Source organism: Oryx dammah, unplaced genomic scaffold, assembly GCF_014754425.2.
Source record: "Oryx dammah isolate SB20612 unplaced genomic scaffold, SCBI_Odam_1.1 HiC_scaffold_26, whole genome shotgun sequence".
Taxonomy (NCBI): Eukaryota; Metazoa; Chordata; class Mammalia; order Artiodactyla; family Bovidae; genus Oryx; species Oryx dammah.
Window position 1 is genome coordinate 85,549,080 of NW_024070210.1, and position 15,679 is coordinate 85,564,758.

The 15,679-nt window shown below is 48.8% G+C and overlaps 1 protein-coding gene across 2 annotated transcripts in view; it reads left to right on the forward strand.

Moving 5' to 3' along the window:
- Window positions 1-9,883: 9,883 nt before the first annotated feature.
- LOC120852508 (integrin alpha-11) overlaps window positions 9,884-15,679 on the forward strand; it is a 139,096-nt gene continuing 133,300 nt past the window's right edge. For both annotated transcript variants that reach the window (XM_040225785.1, XM_040225784.1), the window contains exon 1: window positions 9,884-9,958. In XM_040225785.1, the coding sequence (XP_040081719.1) occupies window positions 9,907-9,958 (52 nt within the window). In that variant the 5' untranslated portion in view covers window positions 9,884-9,906. The remainder of the gene's footprint in view (window positions 9,959-15,679) is intronic.

The window sequence follows — 15,679 nt, forward strand, 5'->3', positions numbered from 1 at the left end:
GACAGAAACAGCATCCGTTCAGTGGGACTAGAAAAACCCCACATGCTGAGGTATTGGATGAGATGATGTTGGCACTCTGCAGTGCCTGGTCCATGGCAGTGTCGGCTTTTGGTCCTGTTGTGTGCATGCTGGGCATGCTGAGTACCAGCCACCAGATGGGAGAGCCCTGTTCGTTTGGGAGAGAGGTAGGCAATAAAGTAAGGAGAGCAGGAGTAAGGTTTTGAAGGGCAGGCAGGGCACAGATTTGACACAGTGGGCAGCAGGGCCAGGGTGGTGAGGGGGCTCCTTGGTGAGCAGAAGGCCTGTCAACATCAAGGTGGGGAAAAAACAGCATCGTTATGGAAGCTCAAGGAACGCCAATGACAACACATGACATCTTGGGGGAGAGTAAGTGGGCATCTGAAGGATGACCTGTGAGTCAATGGCACCTCCTCCACAGAACCTTCCTGAACTGGTCAAAGGACCACAGGCTTCTCTCCTCCTGACTAGTTTGGACATAGACCTGCCCTTCCCTTCACCCATCTCACTCAAAAATCTCTGAAGGCTCCTCATGACCTATCAAATGAAAACCAATTAAAAATCCTCCACAATGTGAACCCAAATTATTTTTCCACCCTTGTCTCTTAACTACTCACTCACCCACAACCCCCTGCAAAAAAAAAAAAAAAAAAAACCTAGGACTTACCCCTTGGAATTTGACCTTCAGGGGCTCTGTACCTGGCATTTAAGATATGATGCAATGACTTATAACCCTGAAGCTTCACTTGAAAGTGGGAGAAAGAGCCATAAAAACCAACACAGCCCTGAAAAATTAATGGAATATGTTGTCTCTCAAGTGCACTGGGTAATCTGTACATCCGAGGTTTGCTTAGAGATGTTTCTCTCCTTAATGTGGATTTGGATTGTGCTGGATGGGAAGAGTGTTATTCCTTGTTGGTGTGGGTGTGTATGCATCTACACGGCTATGTGGGTGTCTGTGTACACGTATGTTTGACACAGTCACATCTGCTGGAAGGCTGAAGAGACGGTGCATATCTGTATATCACTCCCCCTGCTGAAGGACAGACTTGAAGTTGACCAGACTCAGACCAAAGAAGTGGCTTCCACAGGCTGACTCAGGAGCAGAAGTGAGGCAAACTCCCTCTCCCAAAGTTCACCAGAGGCAGCTGACCCTTGAAAGGACAGAAATTCCAAACTGGGGCTTCTTCTGTTCTTACACTTGTGCCAACTGCTCACCATTCCCTGGGCACCTTGAATTCCCACTCTCTTGCACAGACCTTGGTACCACTTCCTATACTAAGAATAAACTCCTCACTTCCCTTATGAAAAATTCCTACTTCCAAGGCCAGCTGAGACATCACCTCCTTCTCTGACCTGCCTCTGTGCTCTCCATCACTTGGTCACACTTCTGTAATAACACTGATCACAGCGCTGTCTACCATCTAGCGCTGAAAATCAATGAAGCCAAGGATTAGAAGCTCAGAACCTGGGATCTGGCAAGATCAGGTTCAGATCCTAGGTCTTCTTTTTGTTCTGCCTTTTACAAATTCTGGGACTTCACCTCCCTGAGTCTCAAGTTCTATCTCTGTAAAAGGCAGGTAGTATAATTATACCTCTTCGTAGGACTGTCATGAAGATCAAAGGAAGTGATGTATCCAGTGCAGTGAGTGGTCACTTATTATTACTGTACATATTTGCCTCTGCTCCTAGATTAGGAGCTTCATGGAGAGGCAAGAACCACATCTGGTTTCATATTTCATCTCCAGCATGGTGCTCAGTAAAACACTTCTTGAAGGGCTCAGTGTCTGATCTCTTGTCCCTGGTCCATGTGCTGTGGTGGCTCCTCTCTCTGATGTCTGTCTTGGTTTAATGTCATGACTCTGCTTCCAAGACCATCTTAATCCTTATGACACTCCGTCTAGATCCTGGTTTTCATGGCTTCTCCCTGACATTTCACTTCAGCCAGGGCCAAGGTGAAAGTTCTGACTCAGGCTGTGCTGATGACTAAAGGAAGTGATTGAGAAGTTGCATTTAGCCCACATTAAATGCTTAGTTGAAGGCAGTTATTCTTCATACAGTTGTTTCTCAGATGGTTGTTTCTGATGTGGCTCTTCCTGTCTGGTCCAATGTCAAGGGTTTAGCTCATCAGAAATGGTCTCTCAACTAGCGTACTGTCTGCTACCTCTAGACTTTTACGATGATTTGTATTTCCCCATGTTGTTGTTGTTGTTCAATCACTAAGTCATGTCCAACTCTTTGAGATCTCATGAACTGCAGCACACCAGGCCTCCCTGTCCTTCACTATCCCTCAGAGTTTGCTCAGACTCATGTCCATTGAATCAGTGATGCCATCCAACCATCCCCTTCTCCTCCTGCCCTCAATCTTTACCAGCATTAGGGTCTTTCCCAAAGAGTCAGCTCTTTGCATCAGATGGCCAAAGTAATGTAGATTTGGCATCGGTCCTTCCAATGAATATTCAGGGTTGAATTTCTTTAGGATTGACTGGTTTGATCTCTTTGCATCTAAGGGATTCTCAAGAGTCCACTCCAGCACCACAATCCTCCCACAAACTTTGACATACTTTTTCTTCAAAAGGATGTTTCCTTATCCATTCTGCACGTCTGTTTGTGCTGGCGCCATACTTATTCCCTTTAATATCTTTACTGCAAATGCTGTACATACTTGTGGCTTGAGAAATGGAGCTCAGAAAATAACTTTCAGGATTTGGTATAGGGCAGATACAGGGCTTGATCCTAGTAGAAATCCCAGTCACGGTACTGCAATTGGTGCTCAGGAGCAGCATTTGGGAGAAGGCAGCATCCACCCACTCCAACACTTTGGATCAGACTTTCTACTTCAAGTGGAAAGGGCCTGCAGCAAACGTAAGCTATGGTGTAAACACATTTGTTCAAAGCTAACGTCCTTTGCTCTGTTGGCAGGGATGAGACCTGGCGTGACAAACAGAAACCAGGGGAAGACCTCTAAGCCTCTATGTATGTGACAAATGCCATCACCTCCCCATCATCCACACTATTGGCCCAGAACATAGACACATGTCATTCAAATAACAGATACCAAAAGCAATCTTGCAGCTTTCTTTTCTATATCTTTTTATTCTTTCTTTTTCACTTTGGAATTTATTATATCATTTTTTGGCAGATGATGTGTCATCCCAGTGCTGTAAGCTCACTTAAGTTTATCTTCAAAAAAAAAAAAGTTTGCATTTTCTAAGCACAAGCTGACAGACAAAGCATAGGGAGGAGACGAGATCTGTGTGGGGGACTATTGAGGGCAGAGAGGGGCTGGGGAGCCAGAGCGTGCCTCAGAGTAGACCCCCACACCTCCATGCTGACATGGAAACTGGCTGCCCTGAAGGCACCAGGCAGCAGAGACGGTAGGAAGAAATAACCGGAGAATGGGAGCGAGAGATACCCAAGGGGGATGTGGTGGAGACGGAGGGGCTGGAGGAAAAAAATGGTAGAAAATGAGGCAGAAGTACAAGATAGACAGAAATAGGGTGCCACTCTGTCTTGGTTGGCCAGGGATTGCCCTAGTTTTGACTCTGAAAGTCCAGCAACCCCATAAACCCCTCAGTCCCAGACAACCAGGACAGGTGATTACCTTAGATCACAAAGGTGAAAACACAGAGAAAGGGCAAAAAGAGAGAGGCGCCGTCCAAAATGAAAGCAGATCAGGCTGCCCCAAGTCCTTCCCTGGAAGAAGTGCGTGAGTCCGAGCTGAACCAGGCCTTTCATCAGTGCTCAGGAGCTGCTGGGTTTCTTGGGAGGGGAAGGCATCTCCCCACCTTTCCTTCCTGGAGAAGCCAGGGCACTCCCAGAGGAGGGTGCTCAGACTGAGAGTGTGAGAGTGAGAAAACCCACCCGCAGGACTCTCTGGGCTAACGTTGCACACGCACTCCTGGCCTGAATATCTGCTTGCCCCATCCAGCATGATGCTATGATGAGTTCTGAATGGCTACCAGAATGTATTCCAATCCCAGTTCTGCCGTGTGGGTGCTGTGGGATCCTGGGTGACTCCCTTGCTGCTTGGAGCTTAGATTTCTAAAGCAGAGTTAGTAACTATGAATTTTGCCTGTCCAGTAGACTTTGTCATCCCCCTTTTTCTGTTTCCTTTCGGGAACTCCTCTCCTATAATGTGTGGTCTTGGTGGGGCTGTCAGTCATAATACCCTTCTTTTCCCAACTCCTCACGGTTGGGTGTGTGCCCCAGATGGGGCCAATTATAGTACCATAGTCTCCAGACATGAACTGGTTCAAGAATGGGCATGAACTAAAACCCTGAGCTTTTCTGTTGGCTCTAGTAGGGAAGGCTGTCTCCCTTTAGAAACTGCAGAGTGTAAGCTTGGGTCTGCTGGCTACATCTTTCCTGTAGGCAGAGAAATCCTGTCTGGTGCAGGAAAGGAGGGGAGAGTAAAGCAAAACTAAGAGAAGACAGAGAGGGAAAGACAAGAGTCTCATTTGAGACTCCTGATCCAGCCATACCTGCAGCAGTCACCTTTGTGCTTCCTATTTACATGAGCCTGTACGTTCCTTTTTTGCTTCGGTCAGTTTGTGTAGAGTTTCTGTTACTTGCACCTGAATCCTCACCAGTACAATTTCTTTATCTGTAAAAGTGAATATAATTCTTTGCAGGATGCTTCTGACATACTTTATTATTCTTATTGTTACTGTTATTATTAAATGAGATCACAAGTGTGAAAGAGATTTCAAAATTAGTAAAATATCATATATGCCCTAGTACATTGCTGGTGGGAATGTAAAATAGCACAGCCACTGTGGAGTTACCATATGACCCAGAAATTCTACTCCTTGGTATATATCCAAAAAAAAGAAAACATATGATCACAAAGAACTACACTCGATATCTTATAATAATCTATAAGGGGAAATAATCTGAAAAAGAATAGATTATATCTGTATCAATACAGATGTAGCTGAATCATTTTGCTTTAAACCTGAAACTAATGCAACATTGTAAACCAACTATACTTCGATTTTTAAAAAAGAAAATATATGTCACACAAAAACTTGTACACAAATGTTCATAGCAGGATCATTCATAATAGTCAAAAAGCGAAAACAACCAAATATCCCTCACCTGACAAACGGATAAACAGAATGTGATATAGCCATATAATGGAATGTTATCTGGCAATAAAAAGGAACAAAGTGCCGATAATGCTACAGTATGGCTGAACCTTGGGAACATTATGCTAAGTCATAGAAGTCAGATACAGTAGGCCACATATTGTATAATTCCATTTACATAGTGTCCAGAATAGACAAATCCAAACAGACAGAAGCAGACAATGGGTTGACAGGGACTGGGGTGAAGAAATTGAGAGTGGCTATTAATGCTTAGTTTCTTTTTAGGGTGATGAAAATGTTCTGAAATTAGTAGTAATAGCTGCACAACCTTGGGAATAAGTTGGGTTGGCCAGAAAGTTTGGTCAGATTTTTCCATAATAAGGAAAAACCCGAACTCAATGCTGAACTGAATAGCAAGTATTATAGTTGTGAATTACATCTCAATAAAAAATAAATAAACATGCCAAGGACATATAAAGGATGATTGGTATTATTTTATTTAATTCAAACCCCAGCTTCCATAAAGCCCTTCATATGATTCTCTGATCTTCCCCAGACTGAATGTGGATCTTGCATTTGTGTGATTTAAATAATGTTCAATAATCATTAAAAAATAAATGATTTAAACAAATGATTAAATAAATAATGATTATGTTAATAAATACAAGGTTATGTCTTTTTTGATTTACCACAGGACTGGAAAGGGTCAGTTTTCATTCCAATCCCAAAGAAAGGCAATGCCAAAGAATGCTCAAAACTACCGCACAATTGCACTCATCTCACATGTTAGTAAAGTAATGCTCAAAATTCTCCAAGCCAGGCTTCAGCAATACGTGAGCCATGAACTCCCTGATGTTCAAGCTGGTTTTAGAAAAGGCAGTGGAACCAGAGATCAAATTGCCAACATCTGCTGGATCATGGAAAAAGCAAGAGAGTTCCAGAAAAACGTCTATTTCAGCTTTATTGACTATGCCAAAGCCTTTGACTGTGTGGATCACAATAAGCTGTGGAAAATTCTGAAAGAGATGGGAATACCAGACCACCTAACCTGCCTCTTGAGAAATCTGTATGCAAGTCAGGAAGCAACAGTTAGAACTGGACATGGAACAACAGACTGGTTCCAAATAGGAAAAGGAGTACATCAAGGCTGTATATTGTCACCCTGCTTATTTAACTTGTATGCAGAGTACATCATGAGAAACGCTGGACAGGAAGAAACACAAGCTGGAATCAAGATTGCTGGGAGAAATATCAATAACCTCAGATATGTAGATGACACCACCCTTATGGCAGAAAGTGAAGAGGAGCTAAAAAGCCTCTTGATGAAAGTGAAAGAGGAGAGCGAAAAAGTTGGCTTAAAGTTCAACATTCAGAAAACGAAGATCGTGGCATCCGGTCCCATCATTTCATGGGAAATAGATGGGGAAACAGTGGAAACAGTGTCAGACTTTATTTTTTGGGGCTCCAAAATCACTGCAGATGGGGACTGCAGCCATGAAATTAAAAGACGCTTACTCCTTGGAAGAAAAGTTATGACCAACCTAGATAGCATATTCAAAAGCAGAGACATTACTTTGCCAACTAAGGTCTGTCTAGTCAAGGTTATGGTTTTTCCTGTGGTCATGTATGGATGTGAGAGTTGGACTGTGAAGAAGGCTGAGCACCGAAGAATTGATGCTTTTGAACTGTGGTGTTGGAGAAGACTCTTTAGAGTCCCTTGGACTGCAAGGAGATCCAACCAGTCCATTCTGAAGGAGATCAACCCTGGGATTTCTTTGGAAGGAATGATGCTTAAGCTGAAGCTCCAGTACTTTGGCCACCTCATGCGAAGAGTTGACTCATTGGAAAAGACTCTGATGCTGGGAGGGATTGGGGGCAGGAGGAGAAGGGGATGACCGAGATGGCTGGATGGCATCATGGACTCGATGGACGTGAGTCTGAGTGAGCTCCGGGAGTGGGTGATGGACAGGGAGGCCTGGCATGCTGCGATTCATGGGGTCGCAAAGAGTCAGACACGACTGAGCGACTGAACTGAACTGAACTGATCCATTGAAAATTAATTTTTTAAACATTTTTATTTTCTATTGAAGTATAGTTGATAATGTTATATTAATTTCAGGTATACAGCAAAGTGATTCAGTTACACATGTATCTATTCTTTTTCAAGTTCTTTTCCCACTTAGGTTATTACAAAATATTGACCAGAGTTTCCTGTGCTGCACACTAGGTCCTTGTTGGTTATCTATTTTAAATAAAGCAGTGTGTATATGTCAATCCCAAACTCCCCCAATCTAGCCCTCCTCCCACCCTTCCGCCCACCATCCCCCACTCAGTAACCACAAATTCATTCTCTAAATCTGTGAATCTCTTTCTGTTTTGTAAATAAGTTCATTTGTATCATTTTTTAAAAAGATTCCTCATATAAGTGGTATCATATATGTGTCTACCAGGTGATGTTTTGTCTTCTCAGCTTCTCTTGTGTGACTTGCAGAGCACGAGGGCAGAGTAGACACTTAAGTCTGTGTTAAATGAGGACACATCCCCCCCCCGCCCCCCGCACCATCCCAGATTAACACAAAGGCACCCATCATGTATTCAGGACCTCCAATGCCCCTGATGAAGACAGTGTGAGTTAATGAATGACAGAATCATTGTCCGAAGACCAGCAGCATCACACCTGCTGCAGAGAGTCCCTTCAGCAAATGTGGGAGCAAGGTCCTCAGCCCACTTCCACAGCAGTGACCATGGTGCTTATCAGGACTCCCTGATTTGTAAATGCTCCAGGCAATTCCCATGCTCTTGGAATTTGAGAACGCTAAGGAAAGTGTGAATCTGTGGGAGATGGGGAAGTGGTTTACAGCCTGCCAGATAGCTGTTATCAGGATACTCTAGGTTCAAAGCACCCAGACTTAAACCTGCACTGAACAATAAAGGGACTCATTGGTCAAACAACTGGAAAGTGCTCAGGGCTGTGGACTGAGAGAGTCCCCTGTTGACTCAGGGGACCAACAAGACCCTCCTGGACTTTGGTTTCTCCTCCTTGTCATCCAGCCTCATCCCAAGGCCAGATCTCCTTCCCCACCCAGACCCACCTGCATCCCCATCAACTTCCAGACCCTCCAGCTGGGAGGGGAAGGCAGCAGCGGGAGAGAAAATACTTACTTACCTAGTTCATTCTAGAGGCTCTTTTAGAAGAGCAAGTATGCTTATTTCCCAGAAAAGCTTCTTCCTTTTATCATGTTGCCCTTTCTTAAACTATGGCCGGGGATGGCAATACACTGATTCATTTCAGCCTAAACCACATGCCTCCCCCAACACATGTGCAAACACACACACACACCCCAGAGAGAGAAAGAATGAGCTTCTTCCAAAGACTGGCTGAATGGGAGAAGCGAGGATGCCAGAATAAAAACCAGGGTAGCTAGCAAGAGGAGAGGGGCATTACGGTGGTGGGCACAATGCCTACTACTATTCTTGCGTGAACCTGGGGCTTCTCAAAACCCACTTTGCTCTCCAGAACCTAGCCTAAGTGTCACCTCCTCTGGGAAACCTTCCTGTCCCTCTCAGTCAGAATCCCCACTCTGTGTACCCACATACCATCTGCCCTCATCCACCCATCCATTCATCCATCCATCCACCCACCTACTATGTTCCTGGGGTGCTGGGGGCTAAGTGCTCAGTGTGACCTAGAGATTTCTACCCCAGTGATGTTTTCAGTCTGGGCAAGGAGAGAAGAGTTAATCAAACGATTGCACTGATTAATGTCAAGTTTTTCTACTAAGTACAATGAAAAAAATACGAGTTGGGGAGAATGAGCATGTATCTGGGGACCTGACCTGCTGAGGATGGGGGCTGAGGAGGGGGTTGAGGGAAGGTTTTCCTGAGAAAGTGAGGAGGGACTACTCTAGTTTTCACCACACTGGCCATCCTACCCTCTGCCTCAGCTGTCTCCCTTTCTAGAAAGGGCAGCCTCCACACCCACGGATTGTGGTCCAGGGCCTGATTTAAAGCTTGTGCAAAAAATGTGCTTTGAATTTAACTGTCAGTGAGTGGTTAGAAGTGCTGGGAAGGAAGGTAGCTGGGTTCCAAAGAAGATCTTCGCTGTTATGGTAACAGTGGGCAGAGGGTCCTCCTGGATGCTTTGGAATGCCTCAGGCTTGCAGGGAGGACACCGTGGAGGTAGAGGGGGAATCTGCGTTTCTTCCAGGGTCAGGAGAAGAACCCTGGCTTTGCATTCCAAGCCCCAGGGTGCAGGACAGCAGGGGGCTGTCTCAGAATGGACGTTGTAGGGACATCCACTCCTCTGAGCCGAGAGAGACCCAGTCGTGGCCCTAGGTCACCTGAGGTACCCTCTGAGCTTTCTGAAGCTCCTTCCTCTGGGACGTGGGACTGGAAGTCAGTTTCCCTGAACAGACTCTGAATTCGGTGGTGGCGGTGTGGAGGGAGGCGCGGCACTGACGAGGGGGTTCCCAGGAGCGGTGGTTTTCTGGAATTGTCTCCAACGGCAGGAGTGGGGTGGGGGCAGAAGGAGAAATCAGGAGACGCGTCGAGGCCGCAGCCGGCCGCCTGCCCAGGTGGCAGAGGGGCCGAGACTGGACCGCAGCCAGAGCCCCGCGGTGTCCGGCGCCCCTCCCCGCCGCTCCAGCCCTCCCACTTCCTCTGAAGGAGCCGCGGCTGTCAGGGAGCCGGGCGCCGCGCGCAGTGCAGGCTCGGGGCGCCGCGCAGAGGAGGCTGCCGCTCTGGCTAGCCGCCCCCCGCCGCCGCTCCGACCGGGCCCCGCCGCCGCGCCGCGCGGGCCATGGACCTGCCCAGGGGCCTCCTGGTGGCCTGGACCCTCAGCCTGTGGCCAGGTACGTCCCGCTCCTAACCCCAGCCCTGGCCTCCGGCAGCCCCTCCCTGACCCGCCGAGGCCTGGGGTCCGGCGGCCAGGAGCCCGTCGCGGTGCGCTCCCAGGGTCCGACCTCCGCGGCTTTGGGGACGTGGGTTCCCCGGGAAGTGGCTGCAGTCAGGCGGCTCGCCGAGTTCTACACCGGAGCGAGGCGCGCCGAGGCGGCCTGGACCCGGGACTTTGGTGTGTTTGGGAAGAGTTGAAGAGGCTCGAGTTGAAAAGCACCGAGGGCCGGCGGCCTCCGGGCACCCTGCTTCTCTCCAAGGGCCCCACCGAGCTTCCCGCACCGCCACGGGGGCCACTCGGGGTCGCGCGAGCGCCGAGGCTCGCGGAGGCAGCATCGCTAAGAGCCGGGAGCTGGGTGCGGCGGTCCGGGGGAAGGAGGGTGCTGGGGAGCGAAGCCTTGGGGCGGTCGGCGCCCAGGCTGTGGCGAGCCGTCGAGGGCCGAGCCAAAGGCGGCGGGGCGCCGCTCGGCAGGCCAGGGCCCCCCGAAAACGTTACCTGACCTCGAAGTAGGGACGGGCCATCGTCCGCCAACCCGCGCTCAGAATTGTGCGCTCATTCAATAAAGCTGGGGACGCCGGGGACGCCGCGGTCGCCGAGACGTGCGCCGCAGCCTAATGCGCTCCAAGTGTCCGGGCGCGGCAGGGGCCCCGGGCCGGCGGGACGGGCGGCCAGGAGCGAGAAGCCACCCTGGGCTCTCCGCACCGGCGCACCCGGCCGGGGAGTCCCCACACCTGACATCCTGGTGCGACCCGCCACTCCAGGGCGGCAGACAGAGGCGCTGTTCTACGGAATCCGGAAAACTTGCAGGACTCTTCCTTGGCGTGGCCCCGGGCTCTGGCAGGGACCAGCGCCTCGGGGACTGGCCGCTGGGCCTAGCCTCCTCTTCTGCGTTGGCTCCAGATCCGGGATGGGCCAGCAGTGGGAGTCAGATGCGATGGCAGGGGGAGAGGCGCCCTCAAAGAGCACAGGTGGAGCGCCCCCAGCCCAAGGAACTTCATCCCAGTCCCGGGATACCACTGGAAACCCGTACACCCTGTTGCCGTCTGTAGCGGAGCTTCTGTAGTTGAAAGGGCCGCTGCTGGTGGGGTACAGTTCAGATCCTAGAGTCAGAGCTGAAAACAAACATAGATGCTTTAAGCTGGGGAGGAGGGAGAGTTGGGGACAGCAGGGGAAGAGCTGGAACCAGGGCGAGAATATGTCTAGAAACCAGCTGACGGAAGCAGAGGTGAAGCTCTCTCTAGGTCATTTAGGCAAGAGGGGGAACTCCAGGCACTGTCTTCAAGTCACGAGCAGATCCAGCCACAGGAAAAGGGAATGCACTCCTGTGTGATCCCAGATATGTGGGCCCATCAGAGCTTGAGTTGAAGTCGATGCTTCATGGGGCTGTTCAGGTGCTGCAGTGGTGAAGAATCCACCTGCAGTGCAGGAGATGGAGGAAAGGCGGTTTCAATCCCTGGGTTGGGAAGATCCCCTGGAGTATGAAATGGTAACCCACACCTGTATTTCTGGGTGGAGAATCCCATGGACAGAGAAGCCTGGCAGGCTACAGTCCATGGGGTTCCAAAGAGTTGGACATGAGTGAGCAGTTGAGCCCACACACAGCTGCTTTATAGGCTAGAGTCTTAAGGAAACTAGAGGCAAAGGCTTTGAAATCAGTCATGGCTTCCCATCCGGCTCTGCTGCCCACCTTAGGCAGGTTATACAGTCTCTCCAACAGATTTCCTCCTCTGTGAATGGAGATAGAAATTCTGAGTGGTTGGCATGATTAAGTGAAAAGTTGTTAATACAGGACTTGGTCAACAGTAGGGTTGAATCAATGGTTGATAATGATAATAGTAAAGTAAGGATGAAGGGGGGTGGGTAAGGGAGTAGGGTGAAGGACAGGGACAGGATTTGTGACTCAGAACTCCCTTTATATGGAGAAAACCACTCCTGAGTTATGTCTGGTCAGTCTGGGTTCTTGAAATATGGGATTCATTAAACGCATCAATCAATTTTGGAACGACATCTGCTTGCAAGGAGCTGGGGGTGGGGCCCAAGCATGTATGCAGTCTGGGCCCTGCCTGTAGCTGAGAACAAGGTGAGAGCAGGGAAAGCTAAATAGATGCACTGGGGAGTGAGTGGCACAGAGGAGCTAAGGGCTACAGTTCAAACAGGGGAAGTTCAGTTCTGCTTGAATAAGCAAGGGAGGCTTCCTGGAGGAGGAGATAGCATTTGCACTGGGCCTTGAAGAAATGTGTAGTGTGGATAGACCTTCAAGTGGGACTGTTTGTACATTAAAGTGTCATTTCCTGGAACTACGGTAGTTAAAGAAACAAAAGGTGAGTATTTGAAAAGCACCAAGATGATTCTGATTCGTGGGGACTCTGAAGATTAGAAGGGTCACAGAGATCATTGGGCCCATACTCCCAGCTCCAGAACAGGATTGATGTTGACCTCCCATCTGTGCATCACATGGATTCAATATGAGCTTGCCTACTGGTGATGGCACAGTGTAGCTGGGCAGGAAACTTGTCAGAGGCCAAGTTGGGGTGGGCGGGTAGGGGGATGGAAGTCCTCACTGAAGCCATTATGAGTTCAGAGCCTTTATCTTTCCAGAGCTCCTGCTGCAGGCTGGGCAGGGTGATGACATGGGCAAAACTATCAAGAAAGCCAGAAAAAAAGTAGACAAGTCCAAAGATGTCTACAGCTGACATTCTGAGAGAGCAGGTCCACTGAGCAGAACTTCCCTATCATGACCCATCTGATGATTATGGAAGATCATATACTAATGAATCATTTTGCTGTACAAGAAATTAGACACAACATTGTAAATCCACTATACTTTGACAAATTTTTAAAAATAAAATAAAAATTAATTCCTCCCAGTTTGGAAGCAGAAAAAAAAAATGTAAAAACCTTAGCCATGATGAGCACTTGTTACCTGACAGATGATTTATACACACGGAGACCAGACACAGTGTGGGGCTGAAGGTCCCAGCTCTTCGCTGCCTGGGACGGGTCTGACCTCTGATCACTGGGATTCTGTTTCCTTGGCAAGTTACTAACCAGCCCTGTGCCTCAGTTGTCTCGTCTGCAAAATGCAGATGATAATATTAATAATAGAACTTAAAGAGTATCCGAAGATGTATAATGTATATTAAGTAATTGAACATTCCGGGCACATATTGAGCAATGGCACCCCACTCCAGTACTCTTGCCTGGAGAATCCCAGGGACGGGGGAGCCTGGTGGGCTGCCGTCTATGGGTTCGCACAGAGTCGGACACGACTGAAGCGACTTAGCAGCAGCAGCAGCAGCATTGAGCATCTAGGAGTTTGTCTTTCTTCTCCAGCATCATCATCATCATTGATGAGGGTACCAGCCATTGAACAAGGGATCTGAGGATGCAGAGATGCAACTTTCAAACTCAGATCCGTAAGGGAAGTCTAGAGGAAGTGCTAGGATACTGGAAACTCAGTGGAAACATACATGCCAGGGCCCTAAGTAAACCTGAACTTCCCTAACCCCTTTCCCCAAAGGCCTGGCCCAAAGTCTTGATCATAATGGAAACTTGGGGGAGAGGGGTTGCCATTGAGGCTGTTTTGAAGTCAATGTGATCCTGGCAGGAGGCTACTGTGTTGTTGGAGAGAAGAACCATCCCACACAGATGACCCTTGTGGGTGGGGGTCTTATTCGGCAGAAAAATCTTGTATGGAAAATGCACAGTGCTGGGCACCACGGATGTGCAAAGACTAAAAGGATCCAAGCCCTTAGGAAGAGGGAAAAGAGATAAGGGTTGTCCCTTTGCCTCTCCAGTGCCCACCCTACTGGGAGCTTGTCAGCCAAGCCTCTCAGCTACCATCAGCCGAGGAGCTTCAGCACCCTTCCACAGGCAGACCCTGGGGTCCCTAAGGAGATGAAAGTAGAAAACGACCCTCTTCTTCTTATTCACTCTGTAGTGCTCCCCCCACAGATGGGAAGCCTGTCTCCTCACGATCCTCATTGTTCCTAGCCCCACCCACACAGGGCAGTGGGCCCCTGAGGAACTCAGACAGCAACTCACCTTTGTTTTGCCCTCTGTGACCCTCTTCCTCTCCCTCCTGTAGTGATCACTTCCTCCAGCAACAGGGAACTTCCCTTCCATCCTCTCCATTCACTGCTTAGGTCAGAACTATGCGCTGGGCTGGGCTGGCCTGGCTCTTGATATAAAGAGGGGACTTTTGAAAATTCCAAAAGCCCTCTTTGCTCTTCTTAATGCCTGACTCTGGAGATCACTGTCTCACTCTAGCTTCCAGACCCTCCATACAGTGTTCTATCACAGCTACAAAGAGAAAGGATCCATCAGAGTCATCCCCAGGCAGCGACAGCCCTTGGCTGACTCAGGAAAGGTCAGCTATGAAGCAAGCTTGAAACGTGCACCAACCCATCTCCAAAACGGTGTCTCTGCTGCCCTCATAGCTTAATCACACTGCCCGGCCACTGTCAAACTGTGGGCTACCATCAGCAGTTCACAGCCATTTGAAACTACATTCCCTGAAATAATTGTGAGCTCCGAAGTCACCCACATGCCCTCAGTGTGAAGTGCTTGCTCTGCGGAGCTGTGGTCTAGGCAGGACTGTCCCCACCCTGCCAGGTGAAAGTCCAAAATGTTACCTGCGAGGGGAGAAGGGGAGGAGACTGCAGCTGGTCACCTTGTAAACCAAAAATAAATAAGCTCCCCGCATAATTTCATGAAGTGTCTTCATAGTGTGTATTTACAGCCTTCACAAGATGAATAAAATCCCACCTGGAGGAAAAAGCCAGTGTGGTCAAACATGCCCCCCTCCCACCTCGCCCCCTACCTCTGCCCCTCATTTGCTTTGTCACTTATGCTGAGCAGGAGTGATGATTAGCATATGTGTGACCTGGGAACCCAACCGAGTTCAAATCCCTTCTGCCTGGGTAACCCTGGATAAGCCCCTCTGAGACTCAGTCCTCGCGTGTAAAATGGGTAGAATAACAACTTCACAGGCTGATGTGTCCTTTAGGTGATCTACGGTTCATTCCTATCAAGTGTTTGGTGCAGCATCTGGCACCCAGTACTGCCTCAGCAAACAGCAGCAGTTCGTGGATCACCCTTCCCATAATTCGCTTGATCGATACCAGGCACTGCCTCAAACACTTTCTCACATCTCAGCTAGACCTCGCTGTGGCCACAACCACCAGGTTACACGTGAGACGTTAAATAGCTCGTCTGGAGTCACGCTGATTGACTGAGTAAGAGGTGGTGTTTGGTGTTTGCCTTTAATCCATGCATAATGTCTCTTCCCTGGCGGTTTAGATGGTAAAGAATCCGCCTGCAAGGCAGGAGACCTGGGTTCAGCCCCTGGGTTGGGAAGACCCCCTGGAGAAGGAAATGGCAACCTACTCCAGTATTCTTGCCTGAAAAATTCCATGGGCTGAGGAACCTGCTGAGCTACAGTCCATGGGGTTGCAAAGAGTTGGACATGTCTGAGCTACTAACACTAACTAACTAATGTCTCTTTAGGATGTGGGCCTAAAGAAAGATGAATAAGATGCTCTTCCTGGAAGATGCTGTCCTCAGGGAAAGTGAGGGCTGTATACAGTGGCCACCCTCATGGGGCACTGGCCCAGGGAGGCTGCTCCCTCCTTCAGACTCAGCTAGACAGTGATTTCTCAGTCAGGATGTTGGCTTG